Here is a 21,788-nt window from a genome sequence, read left to right on the forward strand (position 1 = left end):
TATTTTATATATAAAAAAAAATTCTATCCTTATCTCCCTTATTAGGACAATAAGTTTCAGTTTTCTATAGTTTTACTGTTCCCCCCTCTCATTCTGGGACAGAAGACTCTCTGGCATGCCCAGCTGTCTGGGATTCAAATGCTGTCTGACGCGCAGGCTGTCAATCCCTATTTCTGATGGACATGCACAGTGTATCCTGCTGTCTCGGTGAGACATATCTCAGAAGCGCTCGCATTACCATAATCTAAAGGCCAGAACAAGGAAAGTGAGGGATCTGTAACTTATGCTACTTATGATGGAAAAATCTCTGCAACCAGCCTCAGATCCCAAGTCAAGGACTCCCTTTGCCATTGGCAGCCTCTCGTAAAGGTTCTGCCACAATAGCCCCTACTAAAGAGCCTTTTCCCAGGAAGGCTACAAAAAAGCAGGCTCAGACTTCACCTCCATGGGAATCAGCTAAGAAAAAGCACTCCCCTACCGCCAAGACCACATTGGTACTGACGGCGCCGGGTACGTCAGACTCCAAGACACCAGGACCATCCAGTACTGCGAGTATCCAGAGAGAAAAAAACCCTAAGCAGGCAAGCTCTGCCAGAGGCTTAAAGGGCAAAGTAAAACCCTCTGCCTCGGTACTGATGGAGCTGAAGAGACACTTGGCACCAAGCAACGCAGTGGCGCCACTTGCGGTACCTACGCTGCATAGCACAAGTCTCTTGGCACCAATGGCTACAATTCACATATCAGTGCCACCAGCAACACCGACATAAGTACCGCCGTTCCTCGTATTGCAGCAATATTCTTAAGACACACAGACCTACTGGTCTCTTCAACACCAGAATCCCCGCTCCTTGGTACTGATAGCACTCCAATTTGATTGATACCAGGCCACCTGACCACTCCACCTAGGTCTGCTCCCCCTCTCTCCAGTGATGATGGTGAGGAGGATGAAGGGGAAATATATGCACCTCATCACTCCTCATCCATAGCAGAACTGTCCCACCAAACAGGACACCACTCATCTTCAGAGGCAACTAGCTGGTACGGACACCCATGGGTGCCGCCTTCTATGCCATTCCCATCAGATTGGTGCTACTGGGAGCCCTGGGCAGCATACAGAGTACTATATTACAAGCCCACCAAGATTGCGAGCGCTACGTTCTCCATCACCCATACTAGGACCCTCAGAAACCGAGGAGGAGATGAATGAGGAAACTGAGGAAACTTCAGACCAGGAAGCCTTACCACTGATGAACCTGTCATCTTCATCACTGGACAAAACTATAATGCCTCCATCCCCCACCACAGGGGACAACTTTAAGCAATTCCACGAGCTCTTCAAAAGGGTGGCAGAGTCCCTGGATATATCCTTGGAGGAGGCACCTGAATCATAGCTTAAATTACTGGATGTGTTTCAAACATCTACCTTGGCAAAGATAGCATCGTTAATCAGTAGTGCTATCATGGAGCCTGCCAAAAACTATCTGGCAGACCTCAGCAATAGCACCTCCATCATGGAAAAGATCTGAAAAAATTAATATGTACCATCTAAAGGAATGGAGTTCTTGTTTACACACCCCACACCAAACTCTTTAAAGGTGGGTGCAGTAAATGAGAGGGGAAGTCAACACCATACCAGAACAACCCCTTATGACAAGGAATGGAAGAGGCTACACCTCTTCAGTCGCAGGGCATAGTCATCTGCAACATTGGAGTTTCAAATAGCTAATTATGAAGACTTGCTATCAAAATACACACACAATATTTTCAAAAATGTCAGAATTTTTTGTTTTCTGGCAAGCTATCAATAAGGAGCAATTCAAGGCCAACATTACTGAAGATCATCTCATTGCCAGGACAGCACTGCAGGCCTCACTTGACTCCGCAGATATAGCAGCAGGCTCCATTGCAACATCGGTGGTCATGAGCCATGCATCAAGGTTCCCTTCTTTGGGGTTCCTGAGAGAGGTGCATGTAAAGGTCAAGGACCTGCCCTTTGAAGACCCAAAACTATTTGCAGCCAAAGCAGATGAGTCCCTTCGTATCCTGAAAGATTCAAGGGCAACACTAAAATCTCTGGATAGCTATACACCAGCAAATAAGAAACAGGGCAGGTATTATATGCAGAGATTCAGGTCACCACCATACACACAGCCACACAGGCAAAGACAAACCAGATGACAACAAATCCCGACCCAGCCTTAGACATTTATGGGTTGAGAGGGTTCTGTGTGGGTCAATCTGGGTGTGGGCAGTTCAGCGGGGAATCTGGGTATGGGGGAGATCTGGATGCATGGGCTTGTTGTGGGTTCTGAGTGCAGTGGTAATGGGACTCTACAAGGGGGTCCAGTTGAAGGTGGATGGGGCTTAGTGTGGGGGGTTGCCTAGGTGTGGTGGGGATAGAGCTCGGCCAGAAGGTCTGGGTGTGGAGGGCTCAGTGGGGGTCCAGATGCTGGCGGAGTGGGGCTTCTCAGGGGAGGTTCTGGGTGTGGGGGGGAGGTGAGGCTTGGCGGGAGGGTCTGTGTTATGAGGGGGTCTGGATGCATGGGGGTTGGGCAGATGGGGGAGCAGCTCCCAATACAGGGATCCCTCCCCCTGCAGCTGAGGAGTGATGGCTGCAGAAAGCGGGCCGGGGAGGGGGTTTGCAGAGCCTTCTACAGCTGGGGGAGAAATCTGGAAGTGGGTCTGACGTGGCCCTGGATGCCATGCAGGGGAAGAGGAAGTCCCATCCTCCCCAGCCTAACCTGGACGAGCAGCTGAGCCTGGCACAGGGAAGGAGCCACAAGCTGGGTCTTCCCAGTCCTGCTCCCTGCCCCACGGTGATTTACCTCTCTGCCAGCTGCCCTGAGCACTGGAAACATACTGCTGGAAAGGGTCATATGACTGCTCTTACGGCTTCCCCATCAGAAAGTCATTTTTCTGCAGAGAAGCAAAGAAATCTGCAGGAGACAAATTCTGCATATGTGCAGTGGCGCAGAATTCCCCCAGGAGTAGCATTTCCTCCGACCCCACTCCTAACCAGGTCATACACAAGATCAGGAAGGACAAATCAAAAGTCATCCTAATAGCACCTACATGGCCCAGGCAAACATGGTTCCCTTACCTATTAAAGATAATGGCATGCCCACCTCGAAATCTTCCTCTAATACCTCATCTCTTCTCCCAAGATGTGGACACATCCACCAACCCAAACTCAAGGCATGGCTACTCCATGGCTGAGAGAAAATGAAACGACCTGCTCGGAGGAAGTAAAAGACCTCTTATTGAACAGCCATAGATAAAGTACAAGAAAGACATATACTCATAAATGGAAAGGGTTCAGCATATGGTGCCAGAGCAAACAAATCATACCAACATCCTCTCCTTTATCAAGCATATTAGATTATATATTAGAACTAAAAAACTGTGACTCTCCACAATCTCTGTCAAGATGCACCTTGCAGCTATCACGGCTTTCCACAATAAGGTTGATGGGGTCACCATATTTGCCCACCCAAGAACCAAACGCTACCTCAAGGGCATTAAGAACACTTACCCTGAAATACGGACCGCAGCTCCTATGTGGGACCTCAACCTGGTCTTACATGGACTTACAGAAACCCTGTTTCAACCTCTGGCCAAGTGTTCATTACTCCATCTATCTATGAAGATGGCTTTCCTCATCGCCATTAGACGTGTGGGAGAACTAGGTGCCCTAATAGCACACCCTCCATATGCAACTTTCTTTAAAAGATAAAGTTACCCTAAGACCACACCCCAAGTTCTTATTAGAAGTTGCCTCCCCTTTTCATTTAAACCAACCCATTTACTTACCTGCGTTTTTTCCAAAACTGCATGCAGACAAAAGAGAGGCATCACTCCACACCCTGGACATCTGAAGAGCATTAGCCTTCTACACTGCAAGAACAAAAACCTTTAGAAAATCACTGAAACTATTCATCTCTATACCAGAATGACCAAAAGGGGAAGCCATCATCTCAAAACAGATACTATCCAAATGGATGTCAGGATGCATCCACTTTTGTTATAAAAAATGTCAGTTACAAGCCCCATCGGGAGCCCGCAGACACTCTACCAGAGGACTTTCAACATCCATAGCCTTTCTCAGTAATGTCCCCATTATGGACATTTGCAGAGCAGCAACTTGGGCATCTGCCCACACATTCACAAAGCACTGTGCTATAGAGCAGGGGTAGTCAATTATAGTCAATTATTTTTTGTTAAGGTCCAAATTTCTTGGCCAAAGATATTGTCAAGGTCCAGCCTCCAGAGAAAATAATAATAAAAAAACCTAACAATAATGCTAATAAGTAAATGAAAAGATTTCGGGGTCTATTCTAAAGCATCTGGTGGGCCGGATTTGGCTCATGGTATGCCTATTGACTACATCTGCTATAGAGCAACAGTCATAATTAGACATTCTGTTTGGACTCGCGGTCAGTCACAAACACAACTCCAAGGCCCTTCCCTTCCACTGAGGGGCACTGCTCGACAGTCACCTAAAATGGAGTGCCCACAGGGACACTCCTCAAAGAAGAAGAGAAGGTTACTCACCCCATGCAGTAACTCAGGTTCTTTGAGATGGTTGTCCCTATGGGTGCTTCACTACCCTCTCTCCTCCCCTCTGCTTTGGAGTTTCATGCTAGATTCTCTGTGGTAGAGAAGGAACTGAGGTGGCACAAGAGATCAACAGCACATGCGCGACACAACCAGGCACTGCTACTACAAATTTCTGATTGCAAGCACAGGGCACATGGACACACCTAAAGTGGAGCATCCACAGGGACAGCCATCTTGAAGAACCTCAGTTACTTCACATGATGAATAACCTTCTGAGGCAGGAGTGAGGCTGGAACAAGATGGGAACAGAACCTGTCTTGTACCCAGCCTTGGGCTGGAGCTGTGAAGGACAGAGCAGGAGCGGGGCTTGGAGAGACAAGAATGGGGAGACAGTCTGTGGGTGTGGGCATTGAGCAGCCAGTGAGCTACTGCTGCTAGATTTCAAAACCAGCCTGCAGGCTTCCTCAGCCAATCAGGCAGCATGGTCCATCAGGCAGCCTGGCTGGCTCAGTAGGGTGTTAGGAGCACTGAGCAGGTGCAGCTGAGGGCAGTCTCACTGGAGGTTCTGACCTCTTCCTGGAAAATGCAGGCAAACCTAACACAAAAAGTAATGGGGGAAAAGTTAGGGTAATCCTGTCTTTTACAATTTGGATGAGGTCTTTTTGCTAGTTGAAAAACAAGGGCAAAAAGGAGTTTGGTACCCAGGAGATTAAAATAATTGCTGTACAGATATTTTCTCATTATAATTTAAAATGTGCATATCTGTATTCAAACACTATCCACATTGATTGATATAATATTAGGTATGAATCAGCACAACAAATGGCAGTGACTCAAAAGCTACATGTCCAGAGGTGTGTGTTGAATAATACAGGCCAAAAATTCAAAGTGTGCTGCTTCTCTCCGTGCATTATTAGTACTGTGAACAAACAACCAATTTTATCCCCATTTGTGAGCACAAATGGTTTTGCCAATGTGAATTATATCACTTGTACACACAAAGATTATATTGAAATCCTTTTTGAAGGTTTGGGCCCTGAGATTCAACTTCTTTAGAGCCTGATCCAATTCCAATGGGACTCTTAACATTGACTTCTATGGGAGTCGGATTGTGCCTTTCATTTATAATGTAAGTTGTGTATCTGAGTCCAAACTCAAAATTTTTAAACTAAATATATATTACATTAATTAGAAACAGGGCCACCCATGGAAGCAGAAGTCTCTTACAATGAAGGCCTGAGGGAAACAGGCACATAATTTGCAATTAGATTCAAAATTCTACAAAAGGGGCTGAAAACAGTATTTTGAAATCAGATGAGTAATTATGTTTGAAGAAGTATTCACTGTAGTCTTTTTCCCTGTATTTTTCTGTATACATGAAACTGTTTTTTCCTTTCTTTCATTAAAGCGATTAATAGTTACATATGTACACAAAAGTCTGATGACCTTTGGAGGCTACCAAGATGCCTTTATGCTGGTAGTTAACAATGCTCAGTCAAAAGACAAGCCAAACGAAAAACTCCTTTTTGCCATGGCAAAACCAAAGGTTGGTACACTAGCTGAAATCATTTCCAGTGTTTGTTGCCTTTTTGTACTTAAGTACCCTTGTGTATATGCACAAGATGCAATACCTGCTGTTCAGAACATCCTCCAGTTATTAGCTTTTGCATAATGAATTTAAAGGGGGAAGCAATTAAAAACATAAAAGTCAGTTTTCTTGTTTTAATGACCCTTCCCCCAGAGTTCCAGACTTTACAGACAAGGACAATTAGGGAGATAAAGGACAGGAAGTATATACAGTGCCTAAAAATCAGTATAGCTGCAATTTAAAAAAAAATGTTTGGGTCCCTGTTAAAGCAATGCCTTCCATCTATACACTTCTCCAAAATTCTAGGACTAAAGAACTCTTTTGCTAATATTAGTCTAAACCCTCTCTCACTGCTAATATTGCCTACCAGCCTGAACAAAACAAATAAAAGCAGAATTTCAGCTATAACTAAGGAGTGAAACTCTAGTTTCTATAAGCCAGAATAGCCTACCAATAGGATCATAGTTTCCTACATATAACTTCAGTCAAAAATTGTGTCTCTTCATAGAAATATGCACACGTGTATGTCAAACAGTTCAAGAAATAGTGATTTTCTATCAAATCATCCCTTTAAAGGGGAATTTTTTGGCAGTTCCATGGAGAAGGCATGCTGCACAGCCTTCCAGATCTTTAGGGGGAAAAAAACCACAGCCACCTGGGCGTCAGCCCATCTGGACTGCTTCTTTAACACTTGTGCAGGAAACATACAACACTGCATAGGAAAAGTTAGGCTGCATGTAGTAAAATTATTCCCTAAGAGACATGTATTGGTCTGTAGAATTTTCTCCTAAAGAAGTGGTGGAAACTGAGTTACTTGAATCATTTAAAATTGTGCAGGACAAAACACTCCATGTACTTACTCTAGGGAGTAATCCTGCATTGGCAGAGAGATAGGCAAGATAACCATAACCCTAACAGGTATTTTTCCCATCTATAATTTCTTTGATAAAATATAAGAATTTATATAAAAATATAATATCAGTCGCTCACTAAAATCTTAGCGATTTCTTCAAGGTCAAAACACAAGTTATATTTTTCCAGATACAGATTATAGTGTGTGTCTTGTTACAGATTCTTGAGATCACTCTACTGATTGCCAGCTATATTAACCACTTCCATCAGCAAAAGGGGGCTGCTCATCATCTCTCTGCTCCAGCATTACTCTCACCTCAAACAGGACAGAAAACCAAGGAAATGGGGAGTCAGCCGCTTCTTTCAAACAGCAGACCAACCAAAGGTCCTACTTTGTTATGAAAGGAACAGATACCTGTGAAAATGTATGCTTTTGGTATGCTTCCTATATTGACTGAACATCTTTGGTTGTGCCAGATATACATCATATGCTAGTTTGCAATACAAGCCAAGAAAGGTGGACTGGTTTCCATCCATTTTAGTTAAAGAGGCCCGTTAAAACTCTGCAAACAAATTGCAGGTGGGCGATTACCCTATCAGATGAAGCTCACCCCATTTCAGAACATGGGTTCAAAAATACTTCCGAAGAGGATTATTTTGTGGGTGGGAAGTTGGCCTTTGAAGTGATTTCAGTAAGTGTCAGGGATTTTAAAGACATTTCCCCTGGGAGGACTGTGTCTTCACCTCTCCACCCTTATTTTTCAAATTATGCAAGTTGCATAACCTTGGTTATGAGAAAGCATTTTTGTTTAAGTGGGAAAACAGATACATGTACTTTCCACTCCTTCACGCCTTCTTGTCTGCAATACAAGCACCCTGGGACATAGTCTAAAGGGGACTTTTTATGAAAGCCCTTTTTAAAAAAAGTATTGGCAGCACATCATTGATCATACATCTTATAATTTATTATAAATGTCTTCTCTTATACAACAGTTTACTTGTGTGATCCGCAGCAATGGGCTGGTAGTTTCTACACAATTCTTCTTTTTGATTTTCTAAATCTAAATTGGGCATATGTTGTAGAAAACATAGTGGATATTTAAAAAAAAAAACAGTGGATATTCTTAGTTTGCCTGCTAGTTTTTTCCCTTCTTTAAATAACATAGTTGAGAAATGAGTAAGTTAGAATTCAAATCACAAGCACAATATAAAAAGCACTTACATGAATAGGTACATGTAAACTTGGAGACAGACTTCATAAAATGTGTGATGTGTATACTGTACAGTAGTATTGCATAGTATTTTGTAAATATAAGCCTAATACAATAAAGTGTTCTACTTGTCATTGTTTTAGCATTTTTCATATTTAATCCATGCCTTTGAAACTGTAATATTAGTATGAGGGTCTCTTGCCCACTAGAAAAACCTTTGAGATTCAATTCAAACAAGCCATTGACCTTGTAGATATATTTCTTAATTTGTTTGCCACTAATGTTAGTTATCAAGGACATTTATCACTTAAACATGAGTTTTATCCCTCATGGTTTATTCTAGAACCTGGAGTAATGTTAAAATGTTGAATTTGTAACCTCTGAAGATTAATAATCTCAGTTTATGGTATAATTTAAAAAAAGTATGGAATCCATCTCATTGCGCTTGCCCCTTACACAAGGCAGAGTTTATATTCCTGAAGGACTGAGACCAGATTATAAAGGACATAATTTGCATTCTTCTATTTTTAAAAACTGGAGAAAGAGATTGAAAGCTGAATTCATAGCATGGATGCTACAAAGCATTTAACAAGACACCTAATTCTTCTGAACACCTTCTAAATCCTGCTAAATCCACTGATCTCCATGACTTCACCGTATTTTGTTAATGGTGCTGAAGGTTAAAGCTCTGACCTGGAAACTATAAACTAAGAATAACTAGCTGAGTCATTACACAGGCAAAGCCCCCATTGACATTAAGTAAAAAGTGCAGGATCAGCCCCCCACACCCCAATCCTACAAGGAAACACATTCTTAATTATATGTATGTGAATAGTCTCACTGAGGTCAATGAGCCACACATATCCATAAGTGTTTTTAGGATTAGTGTTTTACTAATGAATGTCAAGGAATTCCTCTCATCTTGTTAGTGATATTATGTGAGAAGAATTTTTTTTTATTTTGAAGAGAAGATAGAACTGATTTAAAAAAATTCAGAGCTCTATTATAATCACAAAACAAGGCTCTACATGTGCAAACCACTTCAGCCTTCTGTCTCAATTTGCAGCCTGCAGGCAGGCCCTTTGAAACAGATCAACAACTGTTACTTTATCCCACCAGTGGAAACAAAGTATTTGTCACAATCCTCTCTGCTGGAATGCGTTACGTTTTCTGCTGTGGGTTCCTAGCATTTGCCAAATTTCAGAAGCATATAATAATGTGGGTATCACAACAGCATTGTATAACTTTATCTTGGTTCTCCTTTTTTCTCCAGATATTTCCCGGTCTCAAAAAGGCTCCATTTGTCTTCTCGGTTCTTGCTTTCACCTCTTTATGGGGTTGGCCATTGGAACTAATTGTACTTCCAAGATGCACAAAAACTCATTAACCATGCCGTATTCTTCACTGTTGATCACTTAGACACTATCATTACCGACTTGTCTTTTAATGACTTTCATTTTCTTTTGGCTTATTCTTAATCCTACTTTGGTGGCCTCACATTTGATATTGATAGTGGTCTTTTATAGAGTGTCATCTTCTATGTCCAATGGAGCAATGTCATCTGCAAAGTTGAGATCTTCAAGTTTTCCTCTACTCCATATAATTCTTGTATCTTCCCTTGATTTTGCTTTTCATATCACATAATCTCTCACAGTGCAGAAGAGGAGAGGTGTTAAGATACATCCCTGTCACACTCCAGTGACCATATCAAACCAGTTGGTCTCTCCACTTTGTCCTTACACAGCATTTTGAACCTTCATACATATTCATAGTCAGTGTGTCTTAGTACATCTGAAGAACAATGTTATAATATTTCTCTTCTTCTCTGTCTTCTGAAAGACCACTCTTAAAATCCATATTGTTTAATATTTGACTCCCTCTGCAACCAGTAATTTACCTATTTATCATTGTACGGGGTAGCTACTACCATAGTTTCCCTCTGCTTGGTTAGGCGAGTTTAGCCCTCCTGCCAAACTTAAAAAATGACTCTCAGGGTATGATGGTTCTCAGGGTAACAAGACTCTGAGTCACCTTGTTACCCCTGTTTCTAGCTGGAGGGAGTCTTGTCTGTGGTAACTGGGTGTTAGGTACCTAACCACCATCAGCCTCTCAGCCACTCAAGCACTCTCCTCCGGGCTATGTCAGCTCTGTCTTTGCCTTGCAGGTTGAGGTGGCCCCCTCTCCCAGTTTCCTTGAAGCATTCCCCTATGATAGCCAACCCCTGACACTGGCTACTCACAGAAAGCCCAGATCTTCTGCTCCCAAAGGAATAGTGTTACCCCAGTTTACCTTAGACCACCACTCTTGTATAACACACAGCACTTGTACAGATACAAAAGAAAGTTTATTTAAAAAAGAATAGAGATTCTGTTAGAAATAAGAGAAAGTGATGAAAACAAATAGTTACAATACAAACAAAATAATAAAACACTAACTAGGGCCTACACTTATAAATAGTTACCCTTTCTGTCTAATAAAGTGGGTTTTCCCCCTGAAGCTCAGTCAGTTGTAAAGCTGGCTGGCTTTACAGAACAGATCTAATCTTTCATGAAAAATACACTCGCTCAACAAGATGTCTCCTCACTGAATGGATCCAGACTGCCTCCCCCCCCGCCCCATGTGACAGGGTGCGACTCACCTCTGTGGCACCCCCTGCTGGCTATCCTGGGGATCAGCTCTTCTAGCCAGTGCGCCCTCTTCTGGTGGCATCTCACCACCATCACTTCTGCTCCAGGGAACCATGTCATGCCCAGGACCGCGGTGTCCTCTTCGTGATACAGCCCTTTGGCTGTGCCGCACTCTGTGCTTCCCCCCTTCCACAGGATGTCTCGATAGTTCCTGTCAAGCCACTTAGTGGTGACTACAGTCTACTGTTTAGCCACTTCCCCAGTGCCAAGTGGGGGAGATCCGGGCCCGCCCACTACTCCAGCCCTGGGACCAGCCCAGGGTCCTGATGGTACAGTCGGCTGAGTACCGGTTCTTACTGGTACGCCAGACCGGACCAGACTGGCTTGCTTTCACCTCTGTCCATACCTCTACGTCCTGCTTCTCAGTTCAGACTTGTGCTGCAGCTCCACAATAGTTCCCCAGTTTGAGCATTGATTGTAGATCAATATTGGCCAAATATTATATGGGACATTTGTACAGCCAAATATGCTGTGTGGGGGAATAATTGTGCCAACTGTGTTATATCATTGTTTTTTTCAACATATTACAGATGTACAGGGTAGTAATCTAGCTATAATGCAGGTTGGTTTCAGCCACAAAGGCATGATTAAACTGTTTTTATGCAGGATGGAGGAGAATTTTCTTCTTGGATTTGGGTGTGTACAGACTCCAAAACCTTGAGACATTCTCAGGAGAAGAAGATATTGTTATTTTTATGGGAATCCTCCAGATTGGACCATTTTACATCCCTGTGTTTTCTTACTCCAGGCCTAAAAACCTGGCCCCATTGAGGTCAGTGGCGAAATTTCCATTGCATCCAATGAAGTGGGCTGTAGCCCATGAAAGCTTATGCCTAGATAAATTTCTTAGTCTCTAAGGTGCCACAAGTACTCTTGTTCTTTTTGCGGATACAGACTAATACGGCTGCTACTCTGAAACCAAAAATTCCCATTGACTTCAGTGGGAATCCCACATATTTATCAGAGGACAGAGCAATTTCACTGGAGTAACTTTACATGATGCAAGCACAACCATTGGCAGTGGTTTCTAACCCATTCCTCTCAAACACTACGGAACACTTAGTATTGGTTCAAGAACGCAGTTTAATGGTAACCTCATTGTAGCTCCTTTTGAAGCTTTTTGTGTCAGACTAGTTTATTTAATACAAAAATTGCCATTTAAAAAGGAGTGGGGAATAACAGGGCTATATCTTACTGAACCTACTGGAAAAACAATAATTTTATGTGTAATTTACCAATATGTTGTAATGTAACCTGTAGCTCTCACCATGAATTAGTAATTGCAGCACATTTAATTTATGTGTAGAGTATTTGTATTTATTCTTAAGTATATTTAGAACTCACTTGTATAAGGTATTTTTATATACATTTTAAAGCCTCCTAAAAATAAGGGAACTACCAAAGAGATCTGTCAGATTCTTATGCAAACCCAGCAAAATGAACACAAACAAAATGTTAGAGTGACATTTGTTTTATACAGGTTTTAATTTTTTTTAAATATCAAGTCACAGAAACTTTATGGGTCCTAACAATATAGTGGATATTAAACAAAGACATTTAAACTATTGAAGCCTTTTGCTAAGCCTACAATGTCTTACACATATCAATTAAAGTTGGTAAAATTAAACTAAGAATACAGTTTTGATGTAAGGAAAACAATGTTTATGTTTTACATAACCATGTAAATCACAGATCTAATCATGTTTAAGAAAGATCAGTTATCTCCTGAAATAGTGCTAGGTCTATGCAACTGCTAAGGGAGTTTTTTGTTTTGTTTTTTTGGTTGTTGTTAAAAAGTGAAGTACTGTGTCTATATATATATATATATATATATATATATATATATATATATATCTGTTTCTGGAGAATAATGTTGTATGAAGAATTATAGTTATAACATTTTCTCGTGTTCTTTCAAATCATGTTTTATTCCTTTGCAATAAAAATAGTTCTATCAAAAAACCTGCTTATTTCACTCATTCCAGTATTAGGATGTTATCTTGTGAACTAGGAGGTTTAAGTATCTGGGAAAAACACTTCTAAGACTCAGGTAACATTAAGCTAAAAACAATGCTACTGGTATTTATGTAGGCTTGGAAGGATTAGATTTTTATCAAGTAAATGTCAGTAAACATTGATTTCACTGAACACACAAAACCAACAAAATATTTCCATTGATAATAATTGTAATTTATAGATAGGCAAAGTAAGAAAAATGCTTTTTGAGAACTTAGGGTTTTATTTAAGATTATTTAGTTTGTATATTTTGACATATGATGTTGACAGTTTATGTTTTAATGATTATAAAGCTTTAACTCTCTGAATCCAGCTATATACAGTCATTAATTATCTGAACCCTCAGCGTCTCATCCCCAGTAACTTCCCGCAACTGTGAAATTTAAAATCAATAAAAGTAGAAAAAAGTGCTTAAAAATAAACATTGATACTAGCCAACAAAATTATACAGATAAAAACTGAATTCTGCCAAGCCTATATTTATGCATTTGCTTACTCATTCCTGCCCTTTTTTTTCAGTTTAGCTATTTTGTTATTCTGAAACATGGATTATAGCCATGATTTTCAAAAGTGACTTGTGATTTTTGTCTGCTTCCATTTTTGTGTGCCTAACTTGAAACAGCTTAAAGGGGACTGATTTGCAGAATATGCGCAGTATCCACCTCTAAAAATCAAGTCCCTATAAAGCATATCAAGTTGGACATTCATCACACTAGTTTTTAAATTCTTGGCCTACATTTTTCTAGCAGCCTAATCAGAGAACCTTTGACCTCCAAGTTGTCAGTTCAAAGCCGGTTCAGTTTAGTAGCGATCAAAAATTCCTATAATTTGATGTCTATTCAGTGCTCTGTATGACATGAGTTTAGTGGTCTGACTAATTCACATCAGAAAAAATACCATTGCTCTTGCTGGGAGGAAGCTTTCATTCTCAATGTTGCCTCTGCAGAACCAGTTTTCTAGTTAAAGAGAATTCCAGTTTCCAGGGCAGTCCAGGAATAAATGGCTAAAAAACCAAAATTGTTGAATGCTACACAATGTTGAACTATGTCTCACAGTATAGTTGCAGACAGATTATTACTATCACCATCAACAATAACTGCTGAGTTTTGTGAACCAATTGAAACTGAGCTTAGAAATTATCATGTCAGCTACTTATTCAGATAGGAGACATTGGATAGCAAACACTTTCTATGCGCCATTCCCAATTTATATATATATATAAAAAATTAGATATGTTGGTCAAATTCTCCCTGAAAGTAAAGTTGTTTGTATGACTGATATCACTGTGCTACCTTCAGTGAAAACAAAAGACAGAAGAAGAGTTTGACCATGTTGGTCATCTGGAATATTGCATCTAGTTTTGGGGCCCCCACTACAGAAGGGATGTGGACAAATTGGAGAGTCCAGTGGATGGCAACAAAAATGATTAAGGGGTGGGGGCACATGACTTATGAGGAGAGGCTGAGGGAACTGGGCTTATTTAGTCTGCAGAAGAGAGGAGTGAGGGGGGGATTTGTTTGCAGCCTTCAACTACCTGAAGAGGGGTTCCAAAGAGGATGAAGCTCAGCTGTTCTCAGTGGTGGCAGATAACAGAACAAGGAGCAATGGTCTCAAGTTGCAGTGGGGGAGGTCTAGGTTGGATATTAAGAAAAACTATTTCACTAGGAGGGTGCTGAAGCACTGGAATGGGTTACTTGGGGAGGTGGTGGAATCTCTACCCTTAAGAGGTTTTTAAGGCCAGGCTTGACAAAGCTCTGGCTGGGATAATTTAGTTGGGGTTGGTCCTGCTTTGAGCAGGGGGTTGGACTACATGATCTCCTGAGGTCTCTTCCAACCTGTCATCTATGATTCTTCTATGTTGATAATGAGGGTATTTACAGTAGCAAGATACTTGAGTGATCAGATGGCTCAAAGAACTACTAATAATTGGGAAGCACTATTCAGTGAGCTGCATAATCTTTGGGGAAGATGAACAGGGGCAGCTCATTTCTAATCAGTGAAAATATGTATTAAAAATAGAAAAAAGTAAAATTTAAAAATGCTAACTTTATTCAGTAAAAAGTTTAGATAATGGTTATTGAATAAGACAACATGAGTAGAATAAACAGTGGCCTTGATCTACAGCAGCTATCTCTGTTTTAATGTAAATCCTGGATGTCTGTCTTCTGCTGCCTCTCAGCTGTTCCAGGAGCTAAAATGGCATCCATTGAGATGTTCACCCCATCTCGGAGGATGTTGTTTTGGGCAGTCCTGGCTCCCAGGGAGAAACACAAATGAAGAGAGATGGAGATGTGAAAAAAGACACAGGGAAGGGAAACAACATGTTTGTGGTAGATGAAAGGGGTGTCTCGGGGCACAGCTACGCTACACTGCAGCTACAACTGCAGTTACCCCATTGTAGTGTAGACTCTTCAGCTACAGAAAGGGCTTTTCCATTGCTGTAGTCAATCCAGCCCCTGGAGAGGCAGTAACCATAGGCGGCAGGTTATATACTTTTGTGGTGCTCGGGCACCAGGAATATTCAGGGCTGGGGGCCCTGCTCCAGCAAGATTTGGAGCTGGGTCTCTACTCTGGCCCTGCCTGGATCAGGCCCCAGCCCCCACTCCCGTACGCATCTCTGCCCCACCCAGCCCCCCGCATCCCTGCCTGACAGAAAGCGGTGTGCACCTCTCCTGTGCCTGCTTGTGCTGCTGGTGTAGCACATTCCTATGCAGAGCAGCTCCCAGCAGAACTGCTGTCTGCTGCCCCAGGGTCCTAGCGCCCCCCATCCCCTAATGGCAGGGCAGGCTGCCCTTACCCTCCCCTTCCGTCCTAGCCCTGAGCCTCTCCAATGCCCCAAACCCCTCGTTCCCAGCCAGAGCCCTCATCCCCCTGCACACCCTAATCCTCTGCCTCAGCCCTGAGCCCCCTCCTGCATCATGCATCCCTCATCCTCAGCCCCACAGCCCTCACCCCTGCACTCCCTCCTATCCCCAAACCCCCTCCCAGAGCGTGCACCCCCTCCCCCTTCCCACATACCCCTTCCCACCTCCAAACTTCCTCCCAGAGCCTGCACCCCTCAACCTCTCCTACGCCTCCATCTCCAGCCCAGAGCCTGCACCCAAACTCTGTCCCAAAGCCTGCACCCCTCCTGCACACCCACCCCCTGCCCCAGCCTGGAGCCTGCAGCCAGCACCCAAACTCCATCCCAAAGCCTGCACCTGCACCTCTCCTGTACCCTAATCCCCAGCCCAGGACCTGCACCTCAGACCTCCCCCACCCCGACCCCCTCCCAGAGCCTTAGGCAGGTGGGGGCGGAGTTGGGGGGGTGGGTTCTGGGCACCACCAAAATTTCTACAAACTTGCCACCCATGGCAGTAACTAAAGCAATGGAAGAATTCTTCTGTCCATCTAGTTGCCTTTTGGGTAGGAGTTAGGTTGACCTAACTATGCTGCACAGCTGTGGTGTGACATTTTTCACAGCACTGAGCAGTTTAGCTAGGTTGACCTAAATTTTAAGTGTAGACCAGCCCTCCTCAGGAGCTGCCGGCCCTCTTTGCAGCAGCCCTAGGGAAAGGCTCCCTATCCAGTCCAACCCCTGCCCTGATTGGCATGTCTGAAAGGTGGCCGAGCTCCGACGGCAGGGCTGGGGAGAGACTGGACTCAAGCAGGGAGGTATGTGTGTGAGCAGATGGGGGTTGCCTCTTGCCCATGTTCTCAGACACTGACCCCACCGAACTACAACTCCCATGATGCTCCTGCGTCTTATGTCGGCAGCTGCGTGGTTCCCATGGTGACCAGGAGCTGGGCCCGAGGTCAGAGCGCCCCCAGCCAGGCCCACTGCGGCCCCTGAGCAGCGATGCCCAAACCCAGGTAACGAGGCGGCGGCGGCCGCGTTCCTCCCCAGGGCTCCCGATACAGGTCGGGGGCTCGGCGCCTCTGTATCCATTTAGCCGCTGCCTCCCCTTCCGTCCAGCACCTTCTGCCCCGGGCCGGGCCGCGCTGTGCGGGGCTGGGTCGCCCCCGCCAGCCGCCCCCGCCATTCCTGCCCGCGGGCGGCTCGCACCGCTCGGGGGCTGGGAGACCCCCCGCGCCCGCCCCGCCGGCACCCCACGGGCCCCAGAGGAGGCTGGTGCTTTGCAGATACAGAGGTGGAGCCGCCGCCGGCCCCTCCCTCCCGGGGAGCGGGGCTGTGACAGCGACGGGATGGAGGGAGGCGGTTGGGAGCTTGTTTCCTCCGCCAGCAGGCTCAGGAAGACACCGCAGGCCAATGAAATCAGAGAGTGGAGAGGGGCTGCCGCCGTGCCCACGTTTTCAAAGCGAGCGGCGGGGGGTCCCAGCATGGGAGGGGTACTCAGCACTTCCTGGAACGTAGGCTGCTTTAGGGCAGCTCAGGACAGACCCTCAGAAATCACTAATCTTTTGCAAATGTAGGCCTCTGAGCCTTTTGGAGGTGTTAATGTCACCATCATCACGGTGTGCTGCCAGCTTCCATATAAAGGATCAATGGGGAAGTACCCTGACCCCGTATTTCATACTTTGTGATAGGAGTTGCTAAAACACCTGCAAGACTTCGAGGAAACCCAAACTTCAGCATTACATATAGACAGATAACCACAGCTGCTTTTGGAAGTGTCTTCAATTATTTAGTGTAGGGATATGTCTGTACAGCTGTGCCCAGCCTAGCTTTCTTGACCTAGCTTGAATCCAGCTAGTGCAGGTAGCTGACTGTGCAGCACAGACCTCAGAGTGGGCCAGCAAGCTCGGGCTTATACTGCCTGTCTTCACTGCTATTGTCCACATTAGCTTGATTCAAGCTAGCGTGGGTAGATGGGTCTGTGCACAACTTGTGGTCGGCAGATACACCCTATGTGCAGTTACCTACTACTGACATTGGAAGTTACAAAATATTAGTGAAATGGTACATGCTGCATTGAAATACATAGCAAAATCCTTAATTGTCAGAGAAACAAGCTATTAAACGGTCTTAAAATTGCTTCCAAAATGAGAGAGTTTATCTACTAAACGTATGAGATTTTGCAGGTCTAGAATTCTCTATCATGCCTCTCCGTTCCACAGATTTATTTGTGATTTCTAAGGGGAGTTTCCTTACTGAAGCATAGCTAGTTCTGATCAAGGATGTATTAATGTGCAGAGGGAATGTAGTCAAAATCTTCAATTGTCCTTTAAAACCTTAGTGGGAAATATGAATAGCTTCTATGAAGACATCTTATTTTGTTTTCTCTATTAGTGATACTCTGTGGGATATTGCTAAAGCCGAAGTGGAGAAAAAAGAAAATCTTGAAGGCAATGGAGATGGAGTGGAAGTTTGGGAAAAATCACTACTCTTTATGGGAAACAAAAATGGGGTAACACTGATACTGTGCTTTATTTTATGTGATTGCTGTGCTTTCCTTGAAAAGATTGTATACCACTGAAAACATTTAAACAGTATATGCAATACCATATCTATTGCAGAAACAAGAAATCTTCCCCAATATGAATCTGTGCAGAGGGTTGGCGTTTATGTGCAGAACAATTAGAAATTTTTCATACTATTTACGCCTGATGGCATTCTGTGCCAAAAAAATTAAAATTCTGCGCACAATATTTTAAAATTCTGTAAGTTGTATTTGTCAATAAATAAATGCAGAGGTTCCAGCATGGCAGTGGGAAGCACAGGCCACTGACTTGTGGAAGGTGGGAGATCACCCTGTAGCCCCCCACCCCCACCCCGAGGACACGGACTTGGTGGTGAGGCTGTACCTGACCCTGCACAAGGCCCGGGCTTGCCCGAGAAACACCCTGGGGCCCTGTCCCTCTGCATAAGGCACACCAGGTGTGGGGCAGGCAGCTCAACTAGGCAGGATCCAAGTGTGGAGGGGCTCAGTGTGGGGGGATCCAGGTGTGTGGTGATAAGATTCTGTGTGGGACAATCTGGGTGCAGGCAGCTCAGTGGGGGGTCTAGGTGTGGGGGGGATCTGGATGCACAGAGGCTCGCTGTGGGGATTCCAGGTATAGGGGCAATGGGACACTGAAGGGGCTTCCAGGTGAAGGTTGGGGCTCAGTGGAGGGGTCTGGTTTTGGGGGGCTCAGCAGGGTTGGGGTCAGGTGCTGGAGGAGTGAGGCTTGGTGGGGTGATGGTCTGGGTGCAGCTAGTTGGGAGTCAGTGGTGTGGGGGTCTGGATGTGGGGGCTCAGGGTGGTGCAGGGGGTGGGGCATCGGTGGAGGGTTGAGTGTAGGGAACCCAGCGGGAGTCTGGGTGCAGGGGTGGGGGTCTGGAGGCAGGGGGTCTGGGTGCAGGGGGCCCCACTCCTCCAGCATCTAGGTGCAGTGGGGTGGGGTTCGGGTATTGAGGGCTAGGGAGGTTTTGAATGTACCTGGTGAGGCTTGGCAGCAGTGGGTGGATGGGGGAGCAGCGCCTAGTACAGTGATCCCTCCCTCCACAATTGAGGAGCGATGAGGGCAAGAAGCAGGGGAGGATGCTGAGCTTCCTGGTGGAGGTTTCTGGGGGTGGGTCTGACAAAGCCCCAGACACTCCTTGCAGGGGAAAAGGAAGGCCTGTTCTCTCCTGCCTCCAACCCAGCCGGGACTAGCAGCTGGCTCGGGGTAGGAGTCACTGGCTTTGGTGTCCCTGGCCCCGGGGTGATTTCTCTCTCTGCCAGCTGTTCCGGGTGCCTGAAATGATGAATCTGCTCTGTTAGGGAGTGGTGCGTGACTGCTCTTGCAGCTTTCCTTTGCTTCCCTATCAGAAAGTCATTTTTTCTGCGGGAAAGCAAAGAAATCTGCAGGGGACATGGATTCTGTGCAAGTGCAGTGGCACAGAATTCCCCCAGGAGTATCTATTTTATGCCTTTTTATTCTGTCAGAAGCTCACTTTTGTGCTAGAAATAAGCCAGACTACAACCATTCTTCTTCATCAGTGAATGAACATAGCAGGTATAGTTTCATTTAAAAAACAAACCAAAAAACAGCAGACAGAAATACAGTCCTATTTTTTAGCTCCTGACATCTGGTCATATAACACATCCATTCAAAGGTTTTATTGAACACAGAATGTTAATTAGTAAAAGTCTAACTCAGGAGCATTGGTAATCAGTATTATAACTCAAAAAGTGTTGCATCCAACATAGTGGAATTCTATGTTGCTCTTCATCTTGTCAGAGAAAGAGGAACAGATCACAGAACTAAAAAATTAATGGTAACTTAAGTACAAGTGGTCATGACTTGATCACATTTATAATGTGCAATAATATGTACATAGTGGTTTGAAAGGGCCAATTTCACTAAGCCAAAAATAATCATGAACTAAATCAGCTAGGAGACCTTAGTCAGAAAAATGTGAATGATAATTGGGAATAGTTCAAGAAAACTTTCCTATGTGACTCAAAAGCTACAGTTAAAAATGGCTATATTAGTTAAAAAACCAATCTGGTTTAGAGGGAAAGAAGCTATAAAAATTATAAAGACAAATGGAAGAAAGGGGAAGTTGATAGTAATGAATATAAATCGGAAGCTAGGAATTGAAGAAAATTGATATGGGAAGCAAAGGGAAGTAGGGAGGAATCTATGGCCGGCATAGTTAAGGACAATAAGGATTTTTTTTAAGTATACTAAGAACAAAAAGAATCTTAACAAAGGTATTGGTCCATTACTAGATGGAAATGGTAGAATTATAAATAATAATGGAAAAAAGGCAGAAATGTTCAATACATATTTCTGTTCTGTATTTGGGAAAAGAGATTATGTTGTCACAAATGACAACAGCCTTTCCATTCCACTAGTATTTCAAGAGTATGGTAAATAGCATCTACTAAAGTTAAACATTTTTATGTCGGCTGGTCTGGATAACTTGCATCCAAGAGTTTTAAAAGAACTGGCGGAAGAGGTCACTGGGCCATTATTGCTGCTTTTCAGTAAGTCTTTGAACACTGGGGAAGTCCCAGAAGACTGGACGAAAATTAATGGAGTGCCAATATGTAGAGGCCCATGTCCGTCCTTCCCCATCAGGCCCAGGGGGAGAGCATCGCTTCCATATTTCTATAAAGCAGGTTTAAAGGGGAATTAGCAGCCTAGGGGCTGAGACCCTCAGGCAGGGTGGAGTGGCAAGCAGTCTAACACCTGATGTCCTGACTCAGGCAGATGGCAGACAAATGCAGGTCTCTTGGCCCAAGGTGGGTAGTCAGTCACCCCAGGGGTGGGGCAGCCATAGGAGGGTAGGAAGACTCAGGCCCACTCTACTTCATCAGGTCCCACCCCAGGGCCCTAACAGTAGCAGAGGGCTCCACAACCGGACTACTGTCTGGTTTCCCTGGACTACTTCCTACGATCCCCTCACCAGGTACCTTATCTTGTGGGGTTCCTCCATCTTCCTGGGGTACATAGCTAGCGCCAGTCCCAGTCCCAGCAGCTCTTCAGCATCCTTATTGGTTGGCAGTCCCTTCGAGTCCGTGGTGCTCCATAGATCCCTCTTGGGTGCAGGCCCCAGCAGTGGGCAGGAAGCATCTGTCTTCTTTGCAGGCTCCAGCCCCCCTGAACTGCAGGGCCCGCCTTTTCAACTTCCTGCCCCACTCTCTGCTTCCGACAGGCCCGGAGGGAGGCCACACCCCCTCACTATACAATATTTTAAAAGGTAAATGGGATGCCCAAATATTATAAGCCTGTCAGTCTGATATCGACCTGGGCAAGATAATGGAATGACTAATACAGGACTCAATTAATAAAGAATTAAAGGAGGGTAATATAATTAATACCAATCAACAAGGGTTTATGGAAAATAGATCCTGTCAAACTAACTTGATATATTTTTTTTTTTTGGATGAGATTACGAGTTTGATAAAGGTAATAGTGATGATGTAGTATACTTAGACTTATGTAAGGCATTTCACTTGATACCTG

At 44.2% G+C, this 21,788-nt stretch overlaps 2 protein-coding genes across 9 annotated transcripts in view; both read left to right on the forward strand.

Moving 5' to 3' along the window:
• The window catches only part of PLEKHH2 (pleckstrin homology, MyTH4 and FERM domain containing H2), a 116,899-nt gene extending 108,557 nt beyond the window's left edge, over positions 1–8,342 (forward strand). For 6 of the 7 annotated variants that reach the window (XM_039532147.1, XM_039532146.1, XM_039532143.1 and 3 more), the window contains 2 exons: positions 5,966–6,103; positions 7,217–8,342. In XM_039532147.1, the coding sequence (XP_039388081.1) occupies positions 5,966–6,103; positions 7,217–7,399 (321 nt within the window). In that variant the 3' untranslated portion in view covers positions 7,400–8,342. The remainder of the gene's footprint in view (positions 1–5,965; positions 6,104–7,216) is intronic. The other variant, XM_039532148.1, reaches the window with a different exon arrangement.
• An 8,115-nt stretch (positions 8,343–16,457) lies between these two features.
• The window catches only part of DYNC2LI1 (dynein cytoplasmic 2 light intermediate chain 1), a 53,699-nt gene continuing 48,368 nt past the window's right edge, over positions 16,458–21,788 (forward strand). Inside the window, exons 1-2 of one of the 2 annotated variants that reach the window (XM_039532212.1) lie at positions 16,458–16,565; positions 18,142–18,259. In XM_039532212.1, coding sequence (XP_039388146.1) covers positions 18,242–18,259 — 18 coding nt within the window. In that variant the 5' untranslated portion in view covers positions 16,458–16,565; positions 18,142–18,241. The other variant, XM_039532211.1, reaches the window with a different exon arrangement.

Source organism: Mauremys reevesii, linkage group 3, assembly GCF_016161935.1.
Source record: "Mauremys reevesii isolate NIE-2019 linkage group 3, ASM1616193v1, whole genome shotgun sequence".
Taxonomy (NCBI): Eukaryota; Metazoa; Chordata; order Testudines; family Geoemydidae; genus Mauremys; species Mauremys reevesii.